This window comes from Dama dama, chromosome 33, assembly GCF_033118175.1.
Source record: "Dama dama isolate Ldn47 chromosome 33, ASM3311817v1, whole genome shotgun sequence".
NCBI lineage: Eukaryota > Metazoa > Chordata > Mammalia > Artiodactyla > Cervidae > Dama > Dama dama.
In genome coordinates this window covers 46557382-46572315 of record NC_083713.1, presented here as the reverse complement: position 1 = coordinate 46572315, position 14934 = coordinate 46557382, and the positions used below count along the sequence as shown (strand labels likewise).

Sequence of the window (14934 nt, the reverse complement as noted above, 5' to 3'; positions counted from 1 at the left end):
GAAATAAATAATATGTATATACATATGTATGTACGTGTCCATTTCCTTACATCTAAATTATATATAAGTACAAGTTGAAACAAAATTTAGCTCATTTGCTTGGGATTGTTTTTGGTGTTACTACTGAAAGAAAGGAGATAAATAGAAATGTATTCTTTCTCCCAGGCTAAATTTCTGAATAAACCAAATCCACAAAAGCATGGCATTTTATGTCTAAAAGAAGCCCAAATCATCATCTAGTCTAATTCTCTAGCTCAGGAAATTGGGGTGTTGAAGTGAATTAGATAAGGCCACATGACAAAATGGAAGTAAATTTGGAACCAAGACTCACCTCCATGCCATTTCTATAATTCCCTTTGAAGTATATTTTCCCTGTACTTAGGCATGCATTGTTTGGTATGCATTGTTTATGCTCCTGGGGACAACATCTCTGCTTCCCAGTACTACAAATAAATACATGTCAAAAAGTTGCACAATTTAAAGACAACTCCAAAATCAATAAGTTGAACTTTGAGTCATCAACTTTTTACTAAGCCAGTGTTTCCAAAACTTTCCTGATCTTTAAAAACCCCAAAGTCCTTGGGGAGGAAGAAGAGGGTGAGATGAGTGGAGAGAGTAGCTCGGAAACACACACGCCACCGTTAGTAAAACAGACGGCCAACGGGAATTTGCTGCTTGACTCAGGGAACTCAAACCAGGGCTCTGTGACAACCTGGAGGGGTGGGAGGGGGTGGGAGGGGGGTTCAGAGGGAGGGGACGTATGTACACCTGTGGCTGACTCATCTTGATGTATGGCAGAAAAAAAGCCAGTATTGTAAAGCAATTATCCTTCAATTAGAAAAGAAACCCCAAAGCCCTTATTAAGCACAATTTGCAGGCTCTACCCCAGACCTTCTGAATCCAAGGTAGTAGCTCAAATTGGTATTTTCTCAAGCCAGGTCATTCTACAGTGTGGCAAGTGTGAGAGAAATTGCACTACTAAAAAAAAATGCCTATTTTTCTTCCTCAATGTTATTGAATAATATGCACAAAATCACACTAGGAATTGGGAAGAAGAGAAATTAAAGTTTTAGATAATTCTGAACCCAGACAGCTAAGAGAAGTAAAGGTATTTTAAAGAGACCAATAAGCACATTAAGTTCCCAAACAACTTAATTATTTGGTGGCTGGAGGAGAGATGTAATACTTTAAAGCAGTGGTTTCCAGTGCTGGCTGAATATTAGAACTATCTATGGAGCAGCTAAAAGCACACAGATATCCAGACAGAGAATCAGAGTCTAGCGTGGGGCTTGGGATTGGAGTCCACTCAATGGCAGTTTTAAAATACTTCAGAGATGATTCTGATACTTAGCAAGAGTGGAGAGGTACCTTTACAGAGGGGGAAAACCCCACGTGCATTCCTATCTGAGTGCTAGCACTGGTTGAAATAACAGGGGGACGCACTCAGGTAAGCAGACGTGCTCAGGGCAGCATTTGTAACTGCTGAAGGGTGACATCCTCTGCCCTGGCTCACTCCGAGTCTAGGAGGCTGCAGCTCCTCTCCACTGAAGACAATGCTTGATTTTCCAGGGCTCCTCTAAGTCTAAGAACATCAGTCATTCCTAATCCGCACACATCAGAGTTACTGAGAAAGGAGAGCTAATGAAGTGACCTGACAGCTGGATGGAGTCTGATGAATAAGGCTGCAAGACAAACTGGGCTGAGGGAGAATGGCCCACTGACCATTTACGTTTGTGGCATGTCCTTACCTCTAGGAAGCACCTTTGAGTCCCTGGCAAACATGGACATCTGTTATGACCAAAGCACTATAGGATACACATGGAAATAAGATGGGGGGCCAATCTTCAACAGACCAACAGAGGTGAAAGGGTCCCATCTGTGCACAGCTAACTGCAGTCAATCAGGAGCCTTGGTGCAAGGTGGGGCAGATGAAAATGAAACTGAGTCTTTTGGAACTTGAGAGGGCAGCAGAGCAGAAAGCCATTGATAGCACTGCCATGATTAGAGTCCTAACTGCAGGGATTAATGACAGAGAAAGTTCAGAAATAAATTCAGTTTGGAGACTACGACAATAGTGTGAGACAGAAGGACTCTTTAATCTACAAAATCGTGCAGATGTTCAGCTATAGGTAGGGCAACTATCAACAGCCTCATCTTATTAAAAAGGGACAAAATAAGTAAACTGAGGCAAAGTGAGGTCAACCAACTTGGTTTACACGGGGTGGCCACACTCTGTAATTAAAGGCAGAAGGGGATTTGGGCCTAGTACGATTGCCTGAAAAAAGATCACTTAGAGGAATGAGGCCCGCATGGTGACAGATTTACGTACCTCGCTCAGATGTGTCTTCAGTTCCTGCACTTTTCTGTATTCCGGAGTGTCGAGCACCACCTTGTATTTGTCCCGCATCTTCCTTGCCTTATCGGTGTATAGGTAGTGAGACTTAAAAAGACAACAGTGGGAATGAAAGTCGATTAATTACTTCAAGAATTGCAAGTCGTGGTCATGCATTCAAATGGTGGGCACATGCAAGCCGCGGTGACCCTCTCTGTGTCCTGGGTGTCTTCCCAGGCAGGACCAAAGACCATTCGTCATTTTACTAAGCTCACTACCTTTTACAGGAGGCATACCTCATCTTAAGTGAGTCATGACTTGCTCAGTGGGTTGAGGGCAAATTTCCCCTTAACAGAAGCTACAAAGATTCTTCCTGCCCAGCCTGTGAAGCTAGGGTGGGGTGGGGGGCACTCACCCAGAGCTTCCGCAGGTGCCGGGAGCGGACCATGTCTGGAGTGTCATACAGGAAGCAGCCCAGTCCCCTCAGGATCTGCAAGTCCTCTTTGTATTTAATCTGTGTCACAAACATAGAAACATAGCTGGTTGTGAGCAAATTCAAAACACGAACAATTAAGACAGAGTAGCGATACTTTTATACTGAAGGATCTTCATTTTGGTTCATCACATCCACCCTGTCCTCTGAGTTTGCTTGAACTCAAGGAAATCACAGGGTTTTAAAATTTAAATTGGTAACACTGACCTGAAAAGAGGACATGGCTATTATTTTATTATTATATGGATGAAAAATACCATAGATTAAGTGGACTGGTCTTATATGAGAAGGAAACATTCAAGGCGAAAAAAAAAGTGACAATAGGAAGTGGTGAAAGGGGCTGGGAGTAGTGGTAAGCAAGAAAAAGATACTAAATGTGACTAGGACAGAGGCCACTTGGAGTGAGGTGCTAGTAATGATTTGGTGTTGAATGTAGAACGGTGGTCAGCAATTCTTGTATCTCCCAAGTGGTTCTCTTACTACTTGGAGAAATGTGGGGTCCCCTACTTCCACACTATTTTACCTCCAAGTTGTACACTCAGTTTACAAGTACTCAATGCAAAAGGCTGCTCAAAGACTGGTTGGCTTCCATGTGGAGAGCAAGCCTGCTTCTTGTTAAGAGTCCCTCAGAAAGACCCTTATGAGACACTTACATCGCTGGTGATGTCTCCCACGTAGCGGCAGTGAAGCACCTGGGGTGTGTACGGCAGCGAGATCATGTGGCCTTGCATTTTGAAGAAGTCTGATTTGTAAATCAACTACAGGGGGAAAATGCCCATAAACACATAAATTAGAGACCAATGGTTGACCTTTACCCTTGGGTTCCATGCCTCCCCTCTCTCCTATGAAAATACCCACCTCGCTGACAGCCTCTTGAGTCTTCTTGACTTGGCGGATTTCAGGAGTGTCGGGAGTGGTGTGGATCTTGTCTTTCAGTTTGTGGTATAGTTGTCGATACAGTCTCTGCATTGGAGAGAAAACCATTCCAGGTGTTTAGTGTAGGATGATGAGGGCATCTGTACATTAATCAAATATTTCACATATTTAAAGAGCCGTAAAAGGCAAGATTAAGGTACAGAAAGTGATTGAAATTAGAAAAACATGGAAAATGATATTTATTTTACTTCAGTGAAAAATTTGAAGCACAGGCTTCCACTTTCTATCAGATGGCTGGAAAGTAGGGTTAGATATTCAAACCAATAGTTCACGTAGAAAACCATTCAAGCTCATGAATCAGACTAATATGCAACCTTATTAAAGATTTTTTTAATACAAATGTCAAAAGAAGGAATTAATTTGCATCACAATCTATGGATGGGTGGGTCTCAACAAAGGTATTACTAAATATATAAAAATATTGCCAAAGGATACCAGTATCAAAATGATGACAGGATCCCCTTATTCCTTGCTGATAAATTAAAGTTTGTAGCTGAAATACAACTAATCCTTAATGCATTGCAAACAAAGCCATGGTCTTTGAAACTCCTCACAGAATTAATAATCACAGTACCTCGTTGATAATGCTGTTGACCCTTCGGACGTTGACAAATGGGACATCATTGGGTCCAAGTGTGTACCCATATGCCTTCATGTGTTCATAAACTTCTTTGTACTTAAACTGCAAAAGCAAAGTGAGAATGAGATCTCTGATGGATGAACAAAGAGTAAGCATCACATTTGTCAAATAGAAGAGGGTTGTCACTTTCATTTGAAAACTACTCTCTAAGCATTAAGTATGGAAAAAAATCATTGACAAAATTTCTATAATAATCTAAATCTTGAAAACTATTTTGTTGGCTAATAAAGCCAGATCCAGAAAGGAATACAATTCATGGTTGCCTAGATTAAATCTGTTTGTAAGTTGGTAGGCAAAACACAACAAAAAAACCTGTATTTTTAGTCCCAATATGGCTAGGAAATTAAGAATATGCAAAGCAGAAATGAGAGACTGATTTTAAGACTGACGGATGAACAATTTCATAAACTGTTTAAAAGAATGATGTTAGATAACTAAATCTGTGACTTTGTTTTGGAAACCATCTTACTGGGTCACTGGCTGTGGGACTTTGCTAGTCAGTAGGTTCAATTTCCAGGGCTCTGGAGGGCACTATGGAGGGAAGATCTCATTTTTGAGCTGATGGCTGGTTTGTGGTATGGCCTAAAGGCCAGAGTCACCAGGATAGACAACGCCTCTCCCGGTCTGCTCATTACATCCCAACCTGACACTAGTGGGAAAGGTTGCTAATGCCCGGGGAAGCTGCAGGAATGAGAACCTAAGTACCCGCTGAGCTTTCTAGGAAACGGGCACAGAAGGTCAGTCATGAGGCAAGTAGCAGAGTCTTCTTGTCAAAGGAACACACGGTGAAGTTGTATTTTTTTAATAATAAGATATTGCAGAAGGCAGACTACAGTATCGCCACACAGCAGTAGTGCACATATGAAGGAGCATTTCCAGTAGGTGATTTGAAATAGTTCAGGATGTTTCTGTGTTAAGGCCAACAGAATTAGAAGCATTATGGCAGCCATGATCCCTGAGCCAAGGTAACTGAGTCATGAAGATAGAACCCCATGAAAGTCGTTTACTAACCCATCATGCTAACCAGGCACGCCTAGAAAATACACCATCTCCCTTCCCTGCTACCATCGTTTTTTTAAAAAACTATTTTAATTCCATCTTTTTTTTGGCCTCACTGCATGACATGAAAGATCCTAGTTCCCCAACCAGGGATTAAATCTGTGTCCCTCTCAGTGAAAGTGACAAGTCCTAACCAATGAACTGCAAGGGAATTTCCTCCCATCGTTGTATCATGCTGAAACTTCAGGGTGTGAGTAAGGGGATGAAAATAGGCTATTAATAAATATTAGTATCCTCCTTCCTACTTTAAGCCCCATCTCAACAAGGAGGAGACCACTCACATAGCTGCTCATGTATCGGGTGTCCTTGGTGTGTTTGAAGTGAGGGGTGTCAACTGGAAGCCTGTATCCAGTAGGCAGGGCATGCAGGCCAGCTTTTCGGTACAGATTCTGCCAGAATGAAGAAGAGCAAGTTAAATGACAACTATATCAAATGATGGATCTAAGTTAAACAAATCATTTCCAGCTTGTGTTAGGTTTTCAATCTACTTACACTCACTGAATTGATTTCAAGAAGGAATTAAGTAAATTCTAAGAGTCAAGCAATGAATTAAATTCAGTTCAGTTGCTCAGTCGTGTCTGACTCTTTGTGGCCCCATGAACCACAGCACGCCAGGCCTCCCTGTCCATCACCAACTCCGGGAGTTTACCCAAACCCATGTCCGTTGAGTCGGTGATGCCATCCAACCATCTCATCCTCTGTCGTCCCCTTCTCCTCCTGCCATGAATCTTTCCCAGCATCAGGGTCTTTTCAAATGAGTCAGCTCTTCACATCAGGTGGCCAAAGTATTGGAGTTTCAGCTTCAACATCAGTCCTTCCAAATGAACACCCAGGACTGATCTCCTTTAGGATGGACTGGCTGGATCTCCTTGCAGTCCAAGGGACTCTCAAGAGTCTTCTCCAATACCGCAGTTCAAAAGCATCAATTCTTCGGCGCTCATCTTTCTTTATAGTCTAACTCTCACATCCATACATATTAAATTACTCAACATATTTTTTTTTTTAAAGAGCAATGAGTGAAGAGGCTCAAAGAAAATACTTCTATTTCTAAACATATGCCTGGTTCACAGAATAGCATCCAGTAATAATTTGGGAAAAGTAAACAGGCAGCCAGCGCCACCTCTGTGGTTAACCCTATGCTTAGCTGATATTCAAACCATCACCAATCCTGAGATAGTAGTAATTATGAGACACATCTTTGGGAGCCCATAAACACAATGTCTTGATGTTAGGCTGTTGGGTCAGGAGGCTCATATTCCATGCAGGAGGAGGAAAGGAGTTTCTATGATTTGAAATATTCTGTCTCTCAGGGGAGGTATAGGAATTAAGACTAGTACTTAAAATATTAAAAACCAAATTACTTTTAACATTCAATACAGGAGAGAGGCATTAAACTTGAGACCAATGTAACACTGAAAGTGAAAGTGTTAGTCGTTAAGCCGCACCCGACTCTTTTGCGATTCCATGGACTGTAGTCCACCAGGCTCCTCTGTTCATGGGATTCTCCAGGCAAGAATACTGGAGTGGGTTGCCATTTCCTTCTCCAGGGGATCTTCCTGACTACCAGATAACAAAGAACAAGGATATTAAATATGTGAGTGGAATCTAGTTTCTTTCTCTTCTGAATTCTAACTGCAATCTTTAGCTTTATTTCTTACTGTACATGGTCTTTTATGACTACATGCCTTGTCTTTGTCCTCTTGTCTTGGACTGTAAGCTTTTTGAGAGCAAAGATAGTTGATTGATCCTCCTCTGTGTATGCATTTTTCCAAAAATGCCCACTGCTTGCTCTCAGCCAAGAGGGCAGACAGGCGATACACTGTTTTTCTGTTTGTTTTGTTTAGCTCATGTGACTGGAGCAGTCTTTATGATTTACAAGGTCAGGCTGAGGATACCCAGGAGAGGCCACTTCTACAGAGGCCTGGCCCTCGTCCTGGGTTTCTGCCGGGCAGTCTGCCCAGCTCCCACTGCTCACCTCACTCTGGAGCTTGTATGCATGAAGGGCCCGATCCAGATCCACGGTTTTTGTGGTCGGAGCCACTCTGCCTCTGATGCTGTGCACGTAGTCATAGTGGTAGACAGCCTGGATGCAGAGAGAAGCAGAGTGAGTGGACTGCACTGTGGCCTCAGGGTTAAAAGAAGCAAAGTAAATGCAAATGCAAGTCTCTTAATATAAAGACGGCAGCCTGCTCCCTTTGCCTCAGGAACTCTATCTCGAGTACTAGGCCTTGTCCAATGGAATAGGGCCAGTGTGTGGATCCCACGCCGAGAAATCAGTGGAAGAGTCAGCTCAGGCATATGAAGAGGAAGAACAGGCGTTTTACCACCACGAGTTCCACAATAAAAGGTTTTCATGTTCTGACTCACTGGTGGGATTTAACATTTGCTTATTAACCTGTGGGGTTAGTAAAAAGGGGGCAGCCTGCTCTGTACCACTGTGCTATTACACAGGTATTTCCATCCACTTTCCCGCTGCCCACATAAGGATGCTGAGGCTCAGGGGATTAAGTGCCTCTCTCAAGTCTATCAGATTACATGTGCTAGAAGCCTCATCAGTAACTGCAGAGACCCTCTTCTCTCCATCTCATCATGCATGCACATGTGCTAAGTCGCATCCAACTCTTTGCAATGCTATGGACTGTCCATGGGATTCTCCAGGCAAGAATACTGGAGTGGGTGGCCATGCCCTCCTCCAGGGGATCTTCCCTTACCACAGTGAGCACTAGATGAATTAGAAAGCTGAGACGGTGAGGCATAAAGCATTGCTCATGACACAAGGATACAAAAAGCAACCTGGGAAGTTCTAAAACACTAAGGATTTCATAAACTTGGATTACTTACAATGCCACCCCAGGAAACTAATAGAACACATCAGGTTTTAGGAAATCAGAGAAGACTCCTCAGTACTTTCTAAGGCACCAACACTGGTCTCCCACTGAGAAACGGCCTGGCCCTGACCTGTCTTTTGTTCTTCCCACTCTTGCTAGCGTGGTGGCCCTGTTTTCCTCTCCCTGAAGTAACTTCTCCAGTGGGCACTTACATCACTTAGCTGTTTCCCACTTTTGACAGCCTGAACATAGACCGGAGTGTCAGTAACCAACTTGTAATTGTTCCTTGTTTTCAGCATGTGAGCTTTGTACTTGATCTGTCAAGAGGAAGAAAGAAAATAAGCCTGTGTTAGACCATTCAGTATATTTGAAATTGTTGGTTTTCACATAGAGCTTGGTTGCTTTTAACTCATGGCATTACAATAGCCCTGAATTTTATAACAATCAGCATAATCAATGCTTATAGTCACATGGATTGTCTAGAGTCTTCTAGGAGGCTTGACAACTGCCTTCCTAGAAATATTTAAGCTTTCTTACTAAAATCTTGATTATAGTATTACCTTACCTAGCAAATCCTCTCTTTACAAATAGATCCTGTCCATAGCATCACAGACTCCTAATAAATGAGATGTTTCTAACAATAGGTATTATGTGCTCATTAATATATCCAAAATCATTCATAAAGTGGTGAGAAGAACCAGGGGTCCCTTCTGTACCAGAGGACAATGGGACAGCTCATCTGCATTGTCTGCATTCCTGAGAAATGGCCACTCTGCTCTTCAGCATCTTCCTCCAGCTCGGCCATCCCTCATCACCACTTCAGACACAGTTGGGTGTGACAGTGTCTGTACTTGACATCCTCTCCCCTTGACTCTAGACCACACAGGGAAGGAAGCATACTTGAAAGAACCAAAACCCAAAAAACAAGGTAAACTCACATCGTTGCGTAGATCGTAAGCATGCTTGGCGTGGAGAATCTCAGGAGTGTCCCAGACGTAGCAACCAATGCCTTTCAGCCAGGTGAGGTCATCCTTGTACACAATCTGGAGGTTGCAACAGATGGAGGGGGTCAGAACAAGAAAACTTGACTGGAACTTTAACACCAAAGACACAGACACGCTCCAGACCCAGGATGACTTTGCAGAACAAAAAGCAAGACATTATGCCCTGAGGCCATGGGTGCTCTGCAGACTTCAGCATGCAGAGCCCTGCTTCTAGGGACAGCTCAAATTCCTGGCAGACCCCTGAGTGTACAGGAAGGTGATTCTGGAAGAGGGCTGAGCTGAAGAACCAAGTGAGTCAGTCTTTCTTCAGGGGGTGGGGTGGGGGGCACGGTGTGGGGCTGGGGAGGAGGACCTTCATGAGCAGTGGACTTACGTCACTGATCTGGTCTGTGACCTTCCTGACGTGACTGTTGACTTGCAAGTCGGGGTGGCAAATCCATTCGTGGAGGTGAAGGCGGTAGTCGATCTCACTGACTTTCTTCTGAGAATCCTTAGCGGTAACCATCTCTACCATGTCAGGCACTATGTGGATTTTCATCTTGTTCTTCTCATAAACAGATCTGTACAGGCGCTGTGGAGATAATGTAACACACCAGTTACACAGGGAACTATGCAAGGATCATGACAACACGTGCCTTTCTTAGACACCACAGAGGTCAGGCACCACTTAGAGCAACAGGTTGGGGGCAGAGTGGGGACTGGAAGTTTCTGACACTTTCTACAGATTCATAGGGGTTGGGGGAAGCAGTATGGGCTGAAATAACTCTCAGCTTCTTCACATGTGCACAGTCAGTGCCATGCGCATTGCTGAAGAGAATGATGTTCCGACTTAGAGTTGGTGGTTCTGTTACTTGGCTTTTGAAACCAGCCTTTAGGATCACTTACGTCGATGTTAAACTTGCCAACTCGGAGGCACCGTGCTGTGTTCGGATCATCGTCAACACTTCTGGGTAAAGTGTAAAGAGCTTTGAACTTCTCATATTCTTCACGGTATTTGGTCTATAGAGAGAAAATACAAAGGAAGTAAAACAGTTTTGAAGAGTGATGGATCTATATTGTTAACAGAACATGAGACTTAATTAATAAGAACCCAACTCTGAGACGGGTCACCTTGGGGTCAGCACTTTTCTGAGCTTGTTTCTCTGTCTGTGCCCAGAGGTAGGGGGAGCATGATACATGCCATAGGATTACCTGACGATTAGATCAGACTATGTGTAAACATCCTGTAGATATCATTTTAAAAACTCCCATACCAATACAAGTATTTCTGCTGGTACTACAACTAATTTTAAAGATGATGTAATTTAAAAATGATCTCTTTTGTGATATTGGCTTTGTTTTTCTTAACCATAGTAAAAGATGAAAAATGTGCTCAGGAATTTCTTTGTTTTTAATAACTGACAAGTCTGGTGCGTAACAGACTCAATCCTTGAATTTCAGTTTCTATGAGGTTTTCCAAAAATACAGTGCAACTAAATTCTATGGGAAAACTGATGTCTAGTTCTTAAGCCATATTGCCTATTAATGAATGTTTCTTTATTTTATGGACTAGGAGGAAAGGCCTTTACAGAGACTGGGATCCTCTCTTCTGGCATATGATAAAATAACAATTCTCTTACAACTCAGAGGCCCACATCTCGGTTAAGACAAAAAAAGGAAAGATAGGAGTATTTATGCAGAATTTCAGTAAAACTCTTCACTGATGGAAATCAAGGAAATTCCCATCAGAATTTTCTAGAACATTAGTTCACATGCTCCTTATATCTAAGCTATTCCTCAGTTATAAAGAAACTAGTATTCAAAGGCATTAAAAAAAAAACTAAGGTTGAAATCCTTCTTTTAACAATTAATTTCTCTATGTTTGATATCATTTCAAGAACAATTTGCCTGGAGAATCTTGCATCTGTAAGTTTTTTTCATGACTAAAGGAAAAAGCCTTTGCCGAGCTTTCTGAAAACTATCTACAAAAAATTCTCGAATGAAAAGCTTGATCCTTTGGGCTAGTCTGTTTGCAATCTTCCAAATTAAGTTAGGTCTGGGAAAAATCATATAGATTTAATTTTACCCTCTGGGTAAAAATTAATTCCATATATGTTGTCTAACCAAGTCTTTTTCTATACTGTGCATTTCCAGGCCCGTTAGATGGTAGTGAAACCAACTTCCTGGGTCTCTAGCATTTATATGAAGATTAAGAGAATAGAATTGAAAGATCAGGATGCACTGTCTTTAGTGTAGCAATAAGTACTCTTCTGTAAAATACTTATGTCAGAAGGAACTCTCAAAAACTTCAGGTATATATGTATGTGTTGATCTGCAGTACAAAATAGATTTCTCAGTGTGGGAAAAAAGATCTGAGAAATATTGGTCTAAAGTGTTACATAAAATGTTCAAAGTTAAGAGGTAAAAGTCTCTAATAGAGGCAAAGTTTCTGAAAGAAAACTAGGCCTATTAGAACTGCAATGAAATTTATAGGGAGTTTTACAATAAAAGGTTTTACTTAACATATTAGGCATAAAGGGTTAAAAGTGCTAAGACCTTATACTATATTTAAACAGCTCATGTGATTTAGGATTTTTTGAAAATTATGTCTATACCTATGAAAAGTTTTGTTTTTAAAAAACAGTTTCAAAAGATTTTTAAATTTTTATATTTCATAGTTATAAAGTTAATGATTTACTCTTAAATCATATATTTGGGGCTGATGAAATAACTAGTTATCACATTCACTGGTTTATTTTTCTACCAAAGGTCACATAATTCTATTAAAAAAAGAGTGCATTTTATATGGGGTATTATGTCCTCTATTTCATTTCTGGCAAAAATATCCATATCCACCCATGCCATTTGCACATAGGAGGCCTAAAAGGTCACACTGGTGTCCTTCATGTGTGTATGACTGTCTCTGGACTTTACAGCCCTTGAGAGGAAAACTAAATGCACAGATTTTGTGACGACCGAGCGCCTGGAATTTTTTGGTGGTGTGCCCCTTTGAAAGTGCTGAGGGTCCTTCTGGGCAGCACAGGAACCAACCAGAAACATTCTGGGAGAGGAGAGCAGGGAAGGGCAAGGAATGGTGGGAAGGCTAATTGACTTACATGGCTGGCCATGTACTTCTGGTTCTTGGCATGTGTCAGGGACATGGTGTTAGTAGGCAGGATGTAGCTGGTGGCTTTCACTTTATCCCAGGCCTCCTTGTACACGTTCTGTAGGGGTTAAAAATCTTGTGAACACAGAATAATGCAACCTGGATAGCTTCCAGTGGCAAATTTTCCCAGTTTCTGTCCTTCTTAGACATTCCCTAACAACCCCAAATCTCACTCTGTGGGAGCCAAGTGCTCCTAAGTAAATAACTGTTTTACTGACTTGTTCATAATTTCAGAGTCCATTATTTTGTTCTCTCCCATAGCACTTATCACAGTTTGACAGTTATCAGAGATTTTGATGACCTATTCATTCCTCCATAGGTTTAGGATTCCTAGAGGATGAAAACCACTAATATTAAATAGACATAGCAGGAGATAAAATGTTTCCATTTCTAGGTATTTATTTACTCAGAAGAAATAAAAGGCTATGATCACACAAAGTGAAATGAAAGTCGCTCAGTCGTGTCCGACTCTTTGTGACCCCATGGACTATACAGTCCATGGAATTCTCCAGGCCAGAATACTGGAGTGGGTAGCCTTTCCTTTCTCCAGGGGATCTTCCCAACCCAGGGATCAAACCCAGGTCTCCCGCATTGGAGGCGGATTCTTTTCCAGCTGAGCCACAAGGGAAGCCCATGAACACAAAAAACCTATATGCAAATATATACAGCATCTTTACATAATTGTCAAAAACTGGATGCAACTCAGGTGTGCTTTTAGCTGTGACTGGAAAAACTATGGTTTAGAATTTTGTTTTGCTATAAAAAGGATAAAGTACTGATTTAGGCAGCCATTTGCTAACATGTAAATGCATTTTGCTAAGAGAAAGAAGACAGACCTAATGGCTACACACCATGTAATCATATTTAAGTGACCTTCTGGAAAAAGTAAAACAATAGGGACAGGAAAAAAAACTCTGTGGATGCCAGGGGAGAGGAGTGGGGCAGAAAGGGTTAATTTGGAGGTGATATAGAATTTTTCTGTATCTTGACTATAATGGTGAATACATGATTTTATGTATTTGTCAGTACTATGTACCACAAAGAGTAAAATTTACTGTATGCAAATTAAAACAAACAACCAAGAATCAGAATGGGGAAGGGAACTAAAATAGAATACACACTGTAGCAGATAAATCTAACTGTATTACAAATGTATAACAAAGCTACAGTGAAGGAAGTGGTGAAGAAAACAACTGAGTTAGTTTATAAAATGGTATCTTGACTGGATATTCTAAGGCTATAAGCAAAAATAACTGTACACAAAACACCTTACTCTAGTTAGTAAGTTTGTTTCTCACAGGGGTGTGTGTTAGAAATTCTGAAAGTATTTTATATGCATACAAGGGTGGCACAAATAAGTAGATATATCATAGATAATGAGAGTCAATGTTTTCATTGGAAAGGAATTAGAAAGTTACAAGTTGGAAAAATAAGTTAAAAACAAGGAAAAGGTGAATGAACCCTGTGGTGATGAATTGTATTAGACAACAATAGTTCCCAATAGCAAAGCTGAAACCATTTGAGCATCAAAATAAAAAACAGTAACATTAGATTCTATCCCATAGAATAAAATAAATATCCATGAGCCTATACTGATACAAATAAACAGAGAAACTGACAGTGTAGAAGGAACAGCTGTTCCTTACAGAAGAATTCCAATCAATAAATGTAGAAGGGATAAGGGCAAGAGAAAACAACTGGTAGGGAACTGTAACAATTCTTGCAGGTAAGATCCATCAATGGATGCTAAAATATATGAGAGAAAGTGTAAGGAGAAACAGGATAATTGCACAGTCCCAAGAATCTCGTCCAAGATATTTATTAATATCAAAGGTAAAAAAGAAAGTCTACAGTGGAGAATCCCAGCAGATAGCAACTTAAAATAAGTGATCAAGGTCATTCCCAGGTACTGATACCATGTACCACTGGCTATGATGGTCTGAGAAGGGCACATCACTTCTGTGCTATTCTTGCCAAAAATAGGAATACCTTAAACCTAATCATGAGCAAACTTAAGATCAACTCAAGCTTTAAAACATTCTAAACAATAACTGGCCAGAACTCTTCAAAAGGGTCAAGATCAGAAAAAGACAAGGAAGAATTAAGAAATTCTCAGATACAAAGAGACTAAGGAGTCATGATAACCAAATGCAGCATGGGATCCTGGACTGGCATCTGGGACAGAAAAGCACTTTAGTGGAAATACTGTTGAAGTCTGGATAAAGTCTATAACATTATTACAATGTTTATTTCTTTTGTTTTGGTAATTGTTCTATGGAGAAAAGTATATGGGAATTCTCTTTAATACTTTTTGCAATTTTTCTGTAAATCTAAAATTATTTCAAAATGAAGTTTAAAAAATGTTTGATGAATTAACCAATTCAGAGGAGGAAAAAAGAGTGCCTCTCTTGATCTATAAGTCACTGGCCAAAGGAAAAGCTAGGGAAAAACAAGTTCAAGGTCAACAAAGAATAGCTCCAACAGTACCTGTTTGCAC

At 40.9% G+C, this 14934-nt stretch overlaps 1 protein-coding gene across 1 annotated transcript in view; it reads right to left on the bottom strand.

Moving 5' to 3' along the window:
- The window catches only part of NEB (nebulin), a 216959-nt gene that overhangs the window by 51893 nt on the left and 150132 nt on the right, over window positions 1–14934 (bottom strand). The window contains exons 114-125 of the mRNA XM_061135714.1: window positions 12388–12495; window positions 10178–10291; window positions 9666–9863; window positions 9227–9331; window positions 8501–8605; window positions 7436–7543; window positions 5742–5849; window positions 4336–4443; window positions 3684–3788; window positions 3479–3583; window positions 2748–2846; window positions 2330–2440 (exon numbers count right to left, since the gene is read on the bottom strand). Of these exons, the coding sequence (XP_060991697.1) occupies window positions 2330–2440; window positions 2748–2846; window positions 3479–3583; window positions 3684–3788; window positions 4336–4443; window positions 5742–5849; window positions 7436–7543; window positions 8501–8605; window positions 9227–9331; window positions 9666–9863; window positions 10178–10291; window positions 12388–12495 (1374 nt within the window). The remainder of the gene's footprint in view (window positions 1–2329; window positions 2441–2747; window positions 2847–3478; window positions 3584–3683; window positions 3789–4335; window positions 4444–5741; window positions 5850–7435; window positions 7544–8500; window positions 8606–9226; window positions 9332–9665; window positions 9864–10177; window positions 10292–12387; window positions 12496–14934) is intronic.